Below are 14,891 nucleotides of genomic sequence, written 5' to 3' on the forward strand. Positions count from 1 at the left end.
CCCATAGCTATTACTTTGATTTTCCGTAGTATTTACAAAGATCATATTTAATAGTTGTGTCTGTTTTTAACAGAGAGTGACATTTATCTCTCTTTCTCTCCTTAGTTTGTCATACTGGATTTAGCTGATATTTAATATCTGATGGAGAAGTCCTTTAATGCTGTTCCCCACCCATACTAATATCTGGAAGACATTTTCACACATTTTTTTTTTTTTTTTTTTTTTACTTTGTACACCATGCCCTCAGATCACTGACTGAGGCAGAGTAAATTGTTATGCCTATGTGGGGCGAAGTAATAATTCAAAGTCCCTATGTCAGTTGCCATAAAATCAGTAGAGGTCAGACATACCTTACAGCACTGGAAAATCATTGTTACCAAAACAATTCCTTTTGTGTCTCTGCAAACTTTCATAAATCCTCTTCTAGAGAAAGGAGTTAAATTACACAGCTCCTCATATATTGTACCAAACAGAGATTTCAGTTCCTAACTACATCTATCTAATTCTATCAAGCATTTCGGTCCTAGGCCGTTTTTCTGTTTGATAGGAATCTGGCTATTTCAGAAACTGAGCTGAGTGTTGTTCAGGCACCAGAGAAGTTAGTTCACCTCTGCTTTCTTCCCTGGTCCCTCTTCCCTCCTTTACTGTCTTTGATGCAGGTAAACAACATTGCCCTTTTGTATCTGAGGAGCTGCTGCCATATGTCAAGCAGAATACGAGGAGAATATTAGAGAATTATGCATTATATCTAATGTCTCTGAATTGCTGGCTGGTGCCTCACATACAAGCACGTCTTTCAGTCTGGGAGAAGGATATTCTCCAAACAGGATGGTTGACTTGTCCTGGCAACTGAACTGTGTTCCTGCCTTGAAGGTGCCAGTATTAACACTGATCAGTTAAAACATAATACATATCAGTTAAACTAGTAGGAAAAAAAAAGTAGTGGACCAGGTAACACAGAGCATACAATAAGAAAATGCAGGTTCTGGAATTTATAGAAAGCATGGAATGAACCAGTGTAGGAATGAATTTCTTCACTCTGAGGATGACAGAGCACTGGAACAGGCTGCCCAGGGAGGTTGTAGAGTCTCCTTCTGTGGAGATATTCAAGACCCGCCTGGACAAGGTCCTGTGCAGCCTGCTGTAGGTGACCCTGCTTCGGCAGGGGGTTGGACTAGATGACCCACAGAGGTCCCTTCCAACCCCGAACATTCTGTGATTCTGTGAAGACAGAAATAATTCTCAGAATCAAGCAGAAGTGCAGCTAATTAAAGATGCTGAGGGTTAAATCCGGGACTAACATGCAGTCAGCTACTCATTAGGGCCTTTATGTTTGTGTGGTGCTGCCCGTAAGCAAATCGGCTGTCCCACAGGACAGGGGACACTCACCATTCCATGTCACATCACTCTTCACTCAGTTTTCCAATCATTGCAAAGCCACTCTTTCTAACCGCAGATCATAGAATCATAGAATGGTTTAGGTTGGAAGGGACCTTAAAGATCATCTCGTTCCAACCCCCCTGCCATGAGCAGGGACATCTTCCACTAGACCAGGTTGCTCAGAGCTCCATCCAACCTGGCCTTGAACACTTCCAGGGAGGGGGCATCCACAGCTTCTCTGGGCAACCTGTTCCAGTGTTTCACCACCCTCATGGTGAAGAATTTCATCCTAATATCTAATCTAAATCTGCCCTCTTTTAGTTTACAACCATTCCCCCTTGTCCTATCACTCCACACCTTTGTGAAAAGTCCCTCTCCATCCTTCATGTAGGCCTCCTTCAGGTACTGGAAGGTTGCTATAAGGTCACCCTGGAGCCTTCTCTTCTCCAGGCTGAACAGCCCCAACTCCCCCAGCCTGTCCTCATAGGAGCGGTACTCCAGCCCTCTGATCATCTTCAAGGCCCTCCTCTGGACCCGCTCCAACACATCCAACTTTGGCAATGCTCCTGAAGAAATGGTCTTTTTTCTGAATGCAGTCAGAAAAGCATAGGAAAATACTGACTTCTTTGCACTTTCAAAGTTTAGGACTGTGATTTTTACATCACTTGGGAACACACTTTTGCAAGCCAAAGGCCGTGGGGAGAAGGAGAGAACTGTGGCAAATAGAAGGTATTGAAGCGCTTGCTGGCCCAGGCAGTGACTTGTCTGTGGTCTTTAATCCTTCCCAGGGCAGCCGATATTTTGGCAAGCTCAGGCATATCCAGGTACTACCTGGCACTGTACAGGAATATTCTGAGTGCCCACTTGCCATACTGTGGGCACTGAATTCTTCAGTAGTCATGTCACCTCCAGGTCAGGAGTATAGCCATCAATGAATGAACTGTGAACAGACACTCAGCCACCCTCCTTCCTCCTCCTCTGGCCAGCCCATCTAAACCACTGTAAAGAGCATGTAGGTCAAGGCTAAGATGTGAGGCAAGGACTTGCTCTTTCCTTTTTTTCTTATGCTGTCCTATACTTGGCCTAGGCTTTCGTGTAAATGGCTGTCAGTCAGATCACATGCTCAGTGTATGCTAAGCAGTACAGGCATCACTTGCGAGATCACAAACCACAATTTTGAAAGGGTGGATTGAACAACCTAAGTATTAGGCAAAATAGTTACTCTGTGAAGACTATCAGCAATGTGACACCTTAACAGGACCTGTCTAGCTAAAAGGGGCCTTTGGTCTTTGGAAACAAAGCAGTGTTCTACCAGCAGGGGAATGTCTGACTGCATCCCCTGTGGCCACACACTTGGCAGAGTTCTTGTCTCCAGAAATATCACAGCTTGTGAGGGTTTTCATTTTAATGGTGGCATCTGGCAGTTTTCCTTTATACCACAGAACATACACGCCTTTTGGAATTTAAAAAAAAAAAAAGGAAAGAAAAGAAAGTACCTTACACTGAACAGCTTATACTGGTGTATTGATTAGATCAAAAAGAAAAGTGCTTTATGGAGACAAAGCATCTTTTCCACCTACTTTTTACCAGCTACAATTATAGGGCTGAGAATCGTGGGTCCGTTGCATGGTATAAAAGGCACCAGTCCCAGATAACAAGAAAACCCATTCTGAACTATGAAGGTCTTAAAATCTCTTCCATAGGCAGGTACTCTGGAGTTTGTTTCAAAGGCCTTTGAAGTGAAGACCTGTTCAATGTATATGCAGCATTCTCCAAGTGCAGTAAGGCTTACTGCCCTGCAAGAGTGATTTTTTTTCCCCCGTGTCACAGTGGCTTGAGACCTGACATTTAGTAAGATCAAGTTCTGGCCCTGAAATTTTACTTCCCCTTTATTAGTAAAATGAAAACAGAAATAATAGGAAAACCAACAGGCCACAGAGTAGAATGATGATAATTACAGCTAGAAAAATCTCAGTCCTGTTTAGGTTCTATTAATAATCAAGGTTTTTGCCATTGCTCAATTTTTGATTAACTGATTTAAAATTTAAGTTCCATTTAAAAAAAACCAAACCCAAACACAACGAGGCAAACCACATGTATATGAAATAGCACATGACAAAACATATTTCCTTCAAAGTCAGTTTACTTCAATGAAACCTTCCTTCTCACCTTCCTTAATGGACAGCTTAGTCCACAATGCAGTCCTGGAGGAGAAGAGCTGCCTTAATTACCCTGTTTCATGCTTATCTTCATATGGAATGTACGTTGCCTTAAAGAGACAGAAAGTTTGTAACTGTATTCTTCCATAGTGAAAGTTTTGCCTATCACATTCCCTGAGTGAGCTTTACATGTGGAAAATAGTATGCTATCTTTTTCTTTCATAGTGAAAGTCACCTTACCCATCAAAAAGATTAGTATGTGAGAGGTTTCTGAAAAGTGCCATTAGTAGCAGGAGAGAAAAAAATTTCACCCTAGACCAGGCTCAGAGCTGCAGTACTCATTGTGAGCATGAAGAGCAGTAAGTCTTAAGAATTGCCTTTCGGTAGGTAGCTGGTTTGCTTACCTCAAATAAAAGATCTTTTTTCCTCTTGTTCGTTAAGAAGCAATAACTAATGTGGGCCAAAATTTCAGTGATGACAAGACAATAGTAATGTTAAGATTAGTTCATAAGCTGAGCTAAACTCCAAGCTTCCTGCTTTGTCTCAGCCTACTAATGTGAAAGAAAACATTATGTTCCACCAGTAATTTTTGGAGAACAAAACCGTTCCTTGAGCATCTCTAACAAGCCGTCAGTTAGTTACCTCAGCACTCTAATTTCAGTGCAAAGGATATTCTAAAACACACATCCTGCAGTCTGACCAGGTGATCTCCAGCCTTCCTGTGATTACCTGCTGTTTTCCCCAGCTCCTGAAATACTTTCACTAGAACACAACAGGATTAGAATAAGGAGTTACACACACTTGTTAGGTATAAACAGACAGAACTGCCATCCGCTACCTTTCCCCATGGTGTTCCTAATGGGAAAAAGTGATGTTAGCAAAAAGTGATAAATTTCTGTTTTAGCATTTTTTAAAAATGCCTAAAAAATTATAGAAAAAAGCACAGGAGTTATTTCCTCTGCATTTCAAGCTGTACCAATGATCTTTGCAGTTATTTATACTCTGCCAGGGAAAGTTTAATACTTTCAGCTAATTTCTTGTTCAGAGGCTGGAACGAAATAATGCTGGTAAGAGAAAAGCCAACTAGAAGGGACTACACTCTAGTGTACTCAAGCTCTTCAGGGAAATTGAAAGCAGAGAGTGATTATAAATATTAGAAATAAAGCTAAAATAAGATTAAAACGCAAATCAAAGAATAGAAAGTTATAGGACAGAACTTCCTGTGCCTCAGAGTTACTTAGCTGACATCAAGTTTTTCAACTGATGCTTCTTGTAATTGTCAGCCAGAAATGAAAAGGCCAAATTCCATATTTAATGTAATAGAAGTCTTTTATAAATGTGGTAGTTTGTTGTATTAATTTATTTTTCCTATATTTTCTGGCACCTGGTTTCTAAACTGCCTGCCTTATTGCTTTAAAAAAAAAAAAAGTCAAGCTGATGTCAAATCAAACTTGAGGCAAGAACATTATTAAAGTATGAATAATACTGATTGTACTGATACTATTCACTGAAAGGATAGAAAAGAGTAGTAAGATAATTTGTATCGCATGTTTGCATCTTCTGTTTCTCAAATATATAGTTATATTAGGGAAGGCACTGAATTAGATGTGTTGAAGAAGGCTTCATCAGCTTGTGTTCTGAGGTGCTTTCACCACTAATGACTGCTTTTCCCTCCTTTTTGATTATGCTACAGTAACTTTTGGATTCCTTTTGGATCCTCTAGGTTTATTTGATCCCTATAGCCTCTAGTGGTCCCCTGTAGTTATTGTGTATTTATAAGCCCAAATAAATTCACTTTGAAGTATGTAAGTGTATGTGCTGATATGTATATATGTGTGTATATATACATATACACATACGTACACGTCCCAGTTTAATGCCTATATATCTTCTGACTCCACCAGTTCTAGCTGTCTTGAGAGTCAAGCTGGTTTTATTTGCTCCCCAAGTATCTTTATAACTGTTGGCCAAGTTTCCGACGAGAGCAGCCTCACAAACAGCTGTGCAGCGCTCAGTACCCTGAGTAGGTTTGTAGAAGTGTAGCTGGCAGAAATAGGAGTGCTTGTTTGTGTCGGCAAACACAGATGTCTGGTGTGATTTACTGTGCTATCTTGGTAGCGTTTAAAAGCAGTTCTCTTTTTAAGTGGTTAAAAGATCTTTGTGTAACTAATTTAAGCTGTTTCTCAGCGTATGCAAGGAGCAGATCTGTTGGGTGAGTGGGCACAACTTTTATTCTGTTGCTTTTTAAAGGAGATGCACATTTTAAGCACAATCCTGATGAAAACCTTGAGTTCTGAAGCAGTATCACAGACTTTCATCTGTCTGACCTGCCTTCCTAGCACGCCACAGAGAAATGAACCCTGAAGTGCACCACAGACTGTTACCACTGTGGCTGTCAAGTTATTTTTTGCTAGCTGCTGATTGCCACACCTGATACTCTTTAAATTAGCTCTAGCAAGGTTTCCCCACATGTGGTGACAGAGGTTGCTTATTGCCTCACAGATCAAACTATTTTCCAGATCATAGTGCAGAGAAAGCTGTAAACTGTCACGCAAGGTCGAATTACTACTTTCTGCTGTAAGTGTTTTTTTGTGCTAGCCTACGAGAGACTGTGTCTGACATAAGAGGAAGTAGTGAGAGAGATAGTTGTCACTTAGGGATTGACTATAGATAATTGCACCTGGAGAGCTAACCAGTGTGTAAAGGTAGTACACAATGGGAAGGAGAGAGGGAGTAAATTCTGTTTGTATTATTGCTGCATTCAGGAGGGGAAAGCCGTAGTCCTGGATCCAACTTCTTAGTATTGGGCACTGCAGAGGATTGTGCAGATTAGTCTAATTTAGGTTTATATGGAAGAAGAAACTTGAATAACCCATTGCTGAGGATGTGGAGTACTGTGGCTAAGACTCAGCTAGGAAACAGGGCTCAATATAGTGAGAGCTCAGGAGCTAAAAAAGGTCATAAGAAAAAAACCCAGAAGTGTTTTAATTGTTCTTGCTGATACTTCTCTTTCTCGTTTTTTTGGAAAGTGGATTGTCTTTATTTCAGAAAACTTCTGTTCTGATTCAGCCACCAAACTGGATATCCATTAACTGTGCATTTCCATAAGTGAGACAGTAAATATGAAGACTATTCTAGTGCCAGTCATCTTCCATGCATTATGTATAAGCACACCTATATAAGGAAGTGAGTATTCCTGAGGAAAGAATTGTTATGCAATGCAAACGAGAACAATCTCCGTTCTAGGTGGGAGGATAGAAGGGGTCTCTTTATTGTCTGCAGGAGTTTTAATTCTCTAGCATCTTCAGTAATTGATGCTTTCTTCTGGAGACTTTGCCATGAACGTTTCTAGAATATTAATAGCAAGGCTAATAAGTGAGGGGTAAACTACTTTATGGCCACTCCAAAGTCCCAGTTTTAGATTTTGAAAACTATGATCCATGTTTGAGTTTTAAAACATAACAAAGAATTAAGTTATTTGCACCTAATCCTTGTCTGGTACTAGTATCGTGCATCAAACATAGGCTCTTTCAAAATCTACCATGGGTACATTTCTGATTAGGGCAGGCTGTTGACAGTGAATTTTTTCATGCCTACATTCTGCTTTTCTGATCACTTAACCAATGGAGCTGAGTAAAGGGGGATTTCTTGACTTCAGTTTCTGACCTGGTTTGGTTCACAGCTTCTCAGCTGTCAGGGGAAACACCCTACTTTTTACTTATCCTTCTCTCAAGTAAAACTCGTAGTATGTTATGCTAAAAGAATACAAAGAGAAATTTTATTCCAATGTCATGACCCCGAAGCCCTCCAAAGTAATGTTTCTGCTTAAGAAAAAGTGGTTTTATTTTTTGGATGAACAGATTAGATTTTTTCTTTTTTATGTTTTTTTAGAACACCTAATTTAAATCAATTGCTGGAAAGCAACACTGTAATTTGGAACTTACAGTATTTCAACATACAGAAATATTTCAGTATTCAAACACTTTGTTTTTCTGAAACTAATCTCATAAAGCAACCCAAGTAATACAGTTCTTTGTAGATAAAACTGCTCTTTTGTCTTATTTCTAGTGAGCCACTTGTATTTTTGCAGTACTTATGTCGTGCATATATTCTGTTTGGTTGACAAAAATCTGCTGGTTTTGTGTTAGAGTGAGAGGTCTTTTACCCAAGTACTTAACAGCAATGTCCCTTACAATACAACCTTCTCTTTGTGAATGCAAATAATTAATTTACACAGATAACTCGTATTTAGAGTTTTATTTTCTGACAGTGATTACTTGCTGAAAAGGCTTGATACAAACTCAGACTGAATGTTTTTCTTGAGTGTCACTGTAGGTAGGAAAGTTAATGTTTGCCAAACTCTCCATCTAAACTGTCAGACCCCAAACTGTATGTAGCATCTGCTAGTTCTTGTTTCCTCTTCTTTTCCATAACTTCACCTAAGAAATCTGAGAGGAGGTTGGGAGTATGGCATTCAGACTTTTGTGACGCCACAGATTGAAAGCTAGGTAAGAGTCAGGGAAAGTCTGTGAAGTCTGTGGTATTAAATACACAAGAAAATCCCTTTCTTCTCTCTCCTTCCTTTTGTGATTACCTAGACTGTTCTGACTCTTCCAAGTGCAGAAGCGTATTTAGAAGTCTTTTTTTTTTTTTTTTTTTTTGTTAAAGAGGATTCTGAGCAAATATTTGTAAATTGGGCAGATGTACAGTGCTACAGTGGCCATGTTGAGGTTGCTAGACTTTGCAGGAACAAATTCTATTGTTGTTCAGTCTTATGATATCGTATAGGAACTCTCCCCTTCTATGAGTATAAGTAAAACAAAAAATGGAAAATTTAGGGATTGATTGTAAAACCAGTGTAACTATGTAAAATTATGATCTACAGTTTTCATTCCCAAACAACATAATACTGGAAAAATTACAGCTTGTGCATTAGGGAAAGATAAACGAAAGATAGAAGTGCCGAAGGTTGATTGATGGTGGGATATAAAGAACAAAAGTGATTCATAGTTAATTGAGGGAGTCCATTTATGTGCATGCTGTCATTCACACTCCTGGACCAAATGGCAACAAAACCTAGCATGTGAATAAAATACTGCTCAGAAGACTGTGTTCTCATCCTGGTATTGCTGTCATCCAAACTTCCTTTAAAGTCTGCACCCAATTTTTGGTTACCCTTTTGATTTTCATTTGCAGTCCTGTTTTGGTAGTGTGATCCTAAAACATAGGGATGACAGTTCTGTCAGAGTTTCTTTGGCTGTAGCAAGTAGAGCACTTTGACTGCTATCTGTTGCTCAAGCCCATTCTCTTCTATGCAGGAAGAATGAGTCTTTTTTATTTTCCTTACTGATACCTTCATAGAGTCATAGAATAGAATCACAGAATCACTTAGGTTGGCAGAGACCTTTAAGATCATCTAGTCCAACTGTAAACCCAACACTGCCAAGTCCACCACTAAACCATGTCTTTAAGTGCCACATCTACACATCTTTCAAATACTTCCAGGGCTGGTGACTCAACACTTCCTGTTACTATGTCTTTCTTCAAATGTGGTAATTTGTCCTAAAATATAGACCTTTTAGCTGACTACAGTTATCCCTAAGAAGTGACTTGCTATCATAGCAGTTTGTTTTACAGGAACAAACGTAATTGGATGTTGCCTATAAGGTCATATAGGAAAATATTGACAGTCATCACCACTAACACAAAGTAAACATTAACACTATAATCACTACTACTATGGTTACTGATAACTTTATAATGATTTATTACAGCTTTATCCCAATTTAAATATAGCAATTTATGTGCTAATGAGATAATGTAAAATATCATTATAGAGTAATTTAAAAAAAAAATCTCATTACCATAGAGCCAATCTTTAGTCTTTTGTGTTCAAAAGCCTTGTGGAACTTAGGCATAGTTTAAGTGGCTGTGTATTTGTGTAACAGAACTTATACTGTGTTTGTTATCTGGTTATGTGCCTTTTAAAAATCTAGTGCTAATTTCTTTACTTCTATAAATATATGTATATTGATCCATAATGTTTTTGTCACTGCTGTTCTGGGTAAAACCAGAATAATTTAGACCTGGAAGCTGCTTGAACAATGTAAGAAAGGTTAACGCTCAAAAAAACCCCTAATTTTAATTTTATTTTAGAATTTCTGAGAGCTCAGCTAGTTCTACTCATGTTTAAATAAGCTTTCAATAAAATTATTTCTCAACATTAAAATTTAAAAAATAATTCTAAATATTTATACTATTTGGATAAGTAAATGCTATTTGGACAGACTTCAAATGCAGAGGAAGCTTTCTGTAGGAAGCAAAAAAAGTGATTTCATTCATGAATAAATATAAATTTTAAATAGTGGAGATCTATCAAAAATTAAGAGATATTTTAAAAGGACAGGATAATTTAAAATACTAAATAAACATAAGAAGATGTCACAAACTTATTGCAGATTTCTTCCCTGCATGACTTGTGAAATTGTATAACAATCCCTTTGTTCTTTTCCTCAGAAGTCTTTTGAAATTCTCTTGGTTTATCTGTCAATTTTTTTTACACACATGATCAGCTTGCATATGTCCAAGAGTAAGTCTTCATGGATTTTAATGGGATTCAGGCTCAGGTACTGTTTTTTTCACCAGGGTAAATCTATAAAGCAGAACTACACAAATCCTGTAGTTGGCCTGCATGGGTGTTTGCGATCAGCGTATTATTCTAGCTGTTTCTGCTTTTTGTTGTTATCCAGACATACCTGACCTAGCTTTACACTAAGTGTTCACTTGGCTTCTTAAATGAGCTTTGCAGGCAGCGTTGAACTCACGACTCTTGTGACTAGGCATCTTTTGAACTGTTCAAAGTTTGTAGAAAAATTTCTCTGAGGTGTGCCTTTGCAATGTAATAGTCACAAGGCTGAACAGAATATAAACACTCCATCTGTCTCAGAGTCTTGGCATTTGGATCAGATGAGGACTATTAGCTAAATATTGGCATGGCCTTAGTTTTGTTTGCAGATATTTTGATTGGCTTTATAAATTCCCTCCTCAATTGAAACCAACAGGTTTGAAGAGAAAATGATTATGGTAAGCAGTCAGCTAACCGTAGATAGCAATGTGTAGCAGTCTAACACTGCAGTTTCTTGGATGTGCTTACATTGTCTTTTAGGGAAAGTTAACTACTATATATTAAAGAATATTTCAAATTTTGAGAAGGTTGGTACATTTGTTGATAACCTTTAGTTGCTGTCCTGCATGTGTAATGATATACACATGGTTCTGCCAGTAATTTTTCTAAGTTTCTGACAGTTTTTTAGAACTATTTTGAGCTGATGCCAATATCATAAAGGTACAGAAGCCGAGTATCCATTTATTACCGACTTTTAGTGAGGTATTAACAATATGTTGTTTAAGCAAGACTTTCTTAGTGCAATAATAAAGGCTCCATCTGCAGTTCAGCAACACCAGGCATGGCTTAAATCAGTCCATGAACTAAGTGTTCACAAATGCACGTAGTATAAAGAAAAACTAAGCAGGCTTTGAAATAATTAGTAATGTAAATATTTATGCCTTTCCATGAAACTCAGTTTATTTTAAAGACTGGTAGAGGGTCAGTTCTTTCTAATAGGACACGATAACTTTAAGACTCAGCATTGTGGTTTAGCCTCAGTTGGCAACAAAGAACCACGCAGTCACTCTCTCACTTCCCCCCTCACCCGCCCAGTGTGATGGGGAGGAGAACCAGAAGGAAAAGGCAAAACTCATGGGTTGTGATAGAAACAGTTTAACAGAACAGCAAAGGAAGAAGAAAATAACAACAATAATACTGATAAAAAATAATATACAACATGCAACGTTCTCACCACTCAATACTCAGCTTGCTCCTGAGTAGCAAATCCCCTTCCTTCAGCCAGCTCCCTACTTAAATACTGAGCATGACATCACATAGTATAGAACATGCCATTTCATTGGTTGGTTTGGGTCAGCCCAACCACCTTCTTGTAAAAATTAACCCTTTCCCAGCTGAACCCAGGACACTCAGTTACTTTCTTTTTTACAATGCTATTTGGATGAAGTAATCTTAAAATCTTTGCCTGGTTGAGGTTAGTATTTTGAATTAAAATCCTATGATAACAAGTCTAAAATTTATACCTGATGGTTGTCCCAGTTTTTATCTGTTCATATCCATGAGAGACCACATGAAACAAGAACTATACTTTTCTGTCTTTGCTTTCAAAACTTGAACACATATTTGCCATACAATGGTATTATAATTGTATTTGCTACCTCTACCTCGCAAAACAAAATATAATTCAAAGGAACTATCAGTCTTTTTTGTAGTTGTAGTGATATAATAACTTACCTGTATTTTTTATTTTTAATTTGAATTTCACTGGGAATGTCTGAGGTCAGATGCTGATTTAATTTGACATAAGAAGTGGCTGCTGCTCAGTTTTCTTCTGTTTCGAGATTAGACCTTTACTGTGAGTAAGACCAAATTCTCTTTAGCATTAACAAGCACTGCTTGATTTTTTTGCACTGGAAGAGAGTTTGGCCCAACACATTCAGGGTAAATTATCATCCCATAATCTATTTATATACTTAACTCAATGATTAAACAAAAATGGATTCCAAGCACTGTATTCTGGTCCTGAACTTTGTCCCTGATCCTACTGAGATTCAATTATGTGCCACTTTGCATCACTAAGTCTAGTCACAGAATCACAGAATGGTAGGGGTTGGAAGGGACTTCTGTGGGTCATCTAGTCCAACCCCCTGCCGAAGCAGGGTCACCTACAGCAGGCTGCACAGGACCTTGTCCAGATGGGTCTTGAATATCTCCAGAGAATATCTCCAGAGAAGGAGAGTCCCATTGGTGTTCACCAGAACTCCTTAGTGTTGAACTTCCAGACAGATACGTGCATAAGCTCTAAAAAGATCAGAGCCCTTTATTCCATATATGCTATCTTGGTAAAAGAGCTAGCTGTAGTTCCCTGTTATTACCAATTACTATGTAATGACATTTATTACTGCATTTTGAGGCAAGTCGCATTACCAGAAGCTGCTAGACTCCTATTTAGTTATTAACTGGGTATAATAAGAGTTGCATTAATCAGTTGTGCTTGTTCAGCTGAGTTTAGATTTTCTTTTGCTGAAGGGAAGATCCAAGTTTGTAATCCAGTACTTCAGACAATTTGAAACCATGACCTTAAATGATCCTGGATGTTCTGACCATATGCAGTCAAAGAAGTGTGGTACTTAATGGGTTAGAGAGAATGATTATCACCTATAACCACTATTTGTAGCCACTTTAATGTCTGTTTTTGTGACATTAGATCTAGTCTTCCTAATGATATGTACATACCAAAATCTTACATGACAAGCCAGCCTGACTATTTTTTCAGAACCATCTAACTTTTTGGGTACTTTAAAACTCCACGGCATCTCATTGTTAGTTTGGAATTTGGGGGAAGTGGGCAAAAATTATTCATCTTTACATGTGAAGATTCCTGTCTGTCTTCAGCTTTGTGCTGGATGGTTTCTTAAGCTTTAGACAAATTAACTGTTATCCACCTGAGATAACCTTCCCACAGAGCCACAGTATTTAACTGTTCCTCACTTCTCTGCTCAGCATCTTCCTTGAGGAAAGCTCTGTGAGTTTTAAGTGGCTGTTGTATCTGTGTTTCCTCATTCTAGGGAGCACGGCAATTGGTGCAAAAAGTCCCAAATTCAGCATAGTTCCCAAATTTCAGTGGTTTGAATTGCTCTCTGAAGATTTTTGAATACCATGGAGAGGGGAAGGTGCCCCTATGGGAAAGGGAGATTTCTAAAAGAAGCTGTTGGCCTACCAGGGCTAAGTTTGCATCAATTCTGACTATGCAGATTAGAACAGGATTTATACTTACTTAGGTTTGGGTCAGCTAACCCTGAAGAAAGTAAAACACCAATTTAGAGGTTAATGTATACCCTGTGGTGTGAGAATGAGGGCAGTATAAGTAAAAAAAAAATTGCCTTTCAATGCAAGAATGGCATTATTTTAGAGTTAGGCTACACCACTAAAGGCTAGCTGAATAATGTTCAGCAGGTACACTGACACCAAAGATGCTAAAAAGAAGATAAATCCTAGTGGCCTCCGCTAAAGAAAGGAATATAGAACTTGTCCTAACCTATTAAATCCTGGAAGTCAGAAAACATGGAAGATCTTGTGAAAAACTTGCATTGACTAAACCAAATCAAATTCAAAAACCTTTGGATGAATGAGTGCAAAGGTAATGGGGTCTGAAGGGAGTGAGTCTAAATTGAAAGAAGAAGAGTTGCTTAGGTTTAGCTAAATGGATTTCATAGTGATTTTACTCCAAGTTAGGATGATTTCAGGACAGATGAGATGAGAAAATCTGGAAAGATATTTTTCTTGTGGAACAAGTATGCTAAAGGACCTGTGAGTTGAGGCAATGGGGAAAAGTGATATGCTGCATTATTTCTAGTTTCATGTCAGTCATTTTAGGTTTTGACTTTGAGCCACTGTGCTTAGCACTGAAAGTTTCTTTAAAAAATTGCTGCTGAGATAAATGGGGATCATGATGATAAAGTGGTACAGGCTGTAATTTATTGCAGTTTTTTGGGGGTAGGCAGAAAAGAACCTTGTATCCCTAAAAATATATATAAGCCATATTTTTCAGTAGTTCTACCTGAAGAGTAGACCTTATAGTTATTGGGGAAGAAAATATTTAAAGTGATTAGTTATGTTTTCTGAAAAATGATATTATTTTTTTTTCTCCACAGTAAAACCAACAGTTATTGATGTTGACATTTATGTCAACAGCATTGGTCCTGTATCATCAATAAATATGGTAAGTGACGTGCTAACAAAGACTTTTATCTGGACTGCTGGTCTTGGCATCAGTACTAGCTTTTGAAAAAGACAGTAAATACCACTGGGTTAAGTTGTTTTGATTGCTGATTTAGTTCTGTTTTCAGCTACAGCTCTGTTTTTCAGATGATTCTTTTGTGTGTCTTCACAAGAACAAACCTACAAGCAATATTATCTTCTGTGTTGTCTACCATAAAATGCTCGTAGATCTTGAATGGTGAAATAGCCATCTTAGGAAAAAATAAGCATGAAACAAAGCTGTTGTCAAGAATATTCTTTAATTAAAGTTTCAAGAGTCAATCGAATATATAGAGCTTCATAATGTGGAGTTAATGAGAGTCATCACATAGTCTCATTGTATTTGTTTAGAATTCATCATATCTTCAGTGATTACGTTTCTTTCACTGAGTTATCAACAGTCTTTAGCCTCACAGTATAATTCTGAAGTAGTCATACATAGCTGTACTACATGTGTAAAGGCAGGA

At 38.1% G+C, this 14,891-nt stretch overlaps 1 protein-coding gene across 1 annotated transcript in view; it reads left to right on the forward strand.

Annotated features, from left to right (window-relative positions):
• The window catches only part of GABRG3 (gamma-aminobutyric acid type A receptor subunit gamma3), a 364,187-nt gene that overhangs the window by 5,782 nt on the left and 343,514 nt on the right, over window positions 1-14,891 (forward strand). Inside the window, exon 4 of the mRNA XM_075427299.1 lies at window positions 14,319-14,386. Coding sequence (XP_075283414.1) covers window positions 14,319-14,386 — 68 coding nt within the window. The remainder of the gene's footprint in view (window positions 1-14,318; window positions 14,387-14,891) is intronic.

This window comes from Opisthocomus hoazin, chromosome 1 (genome assembly GCF_030867145.1).
Source record: "Opisthocomus hoazin isolate bOpiHoa1 chromosome 1, bOpiHoa1.hap1, whole genome shotgun sequence".
In the NCBI taxonomy this organism is placed as follows: domain Eukaryota; kingdom Metazoa; phylum Chordata; class Aves; order Opisthocomiformes; family Opisthocomidae; genus Opisthocomus; species Opisthocomus hoazin.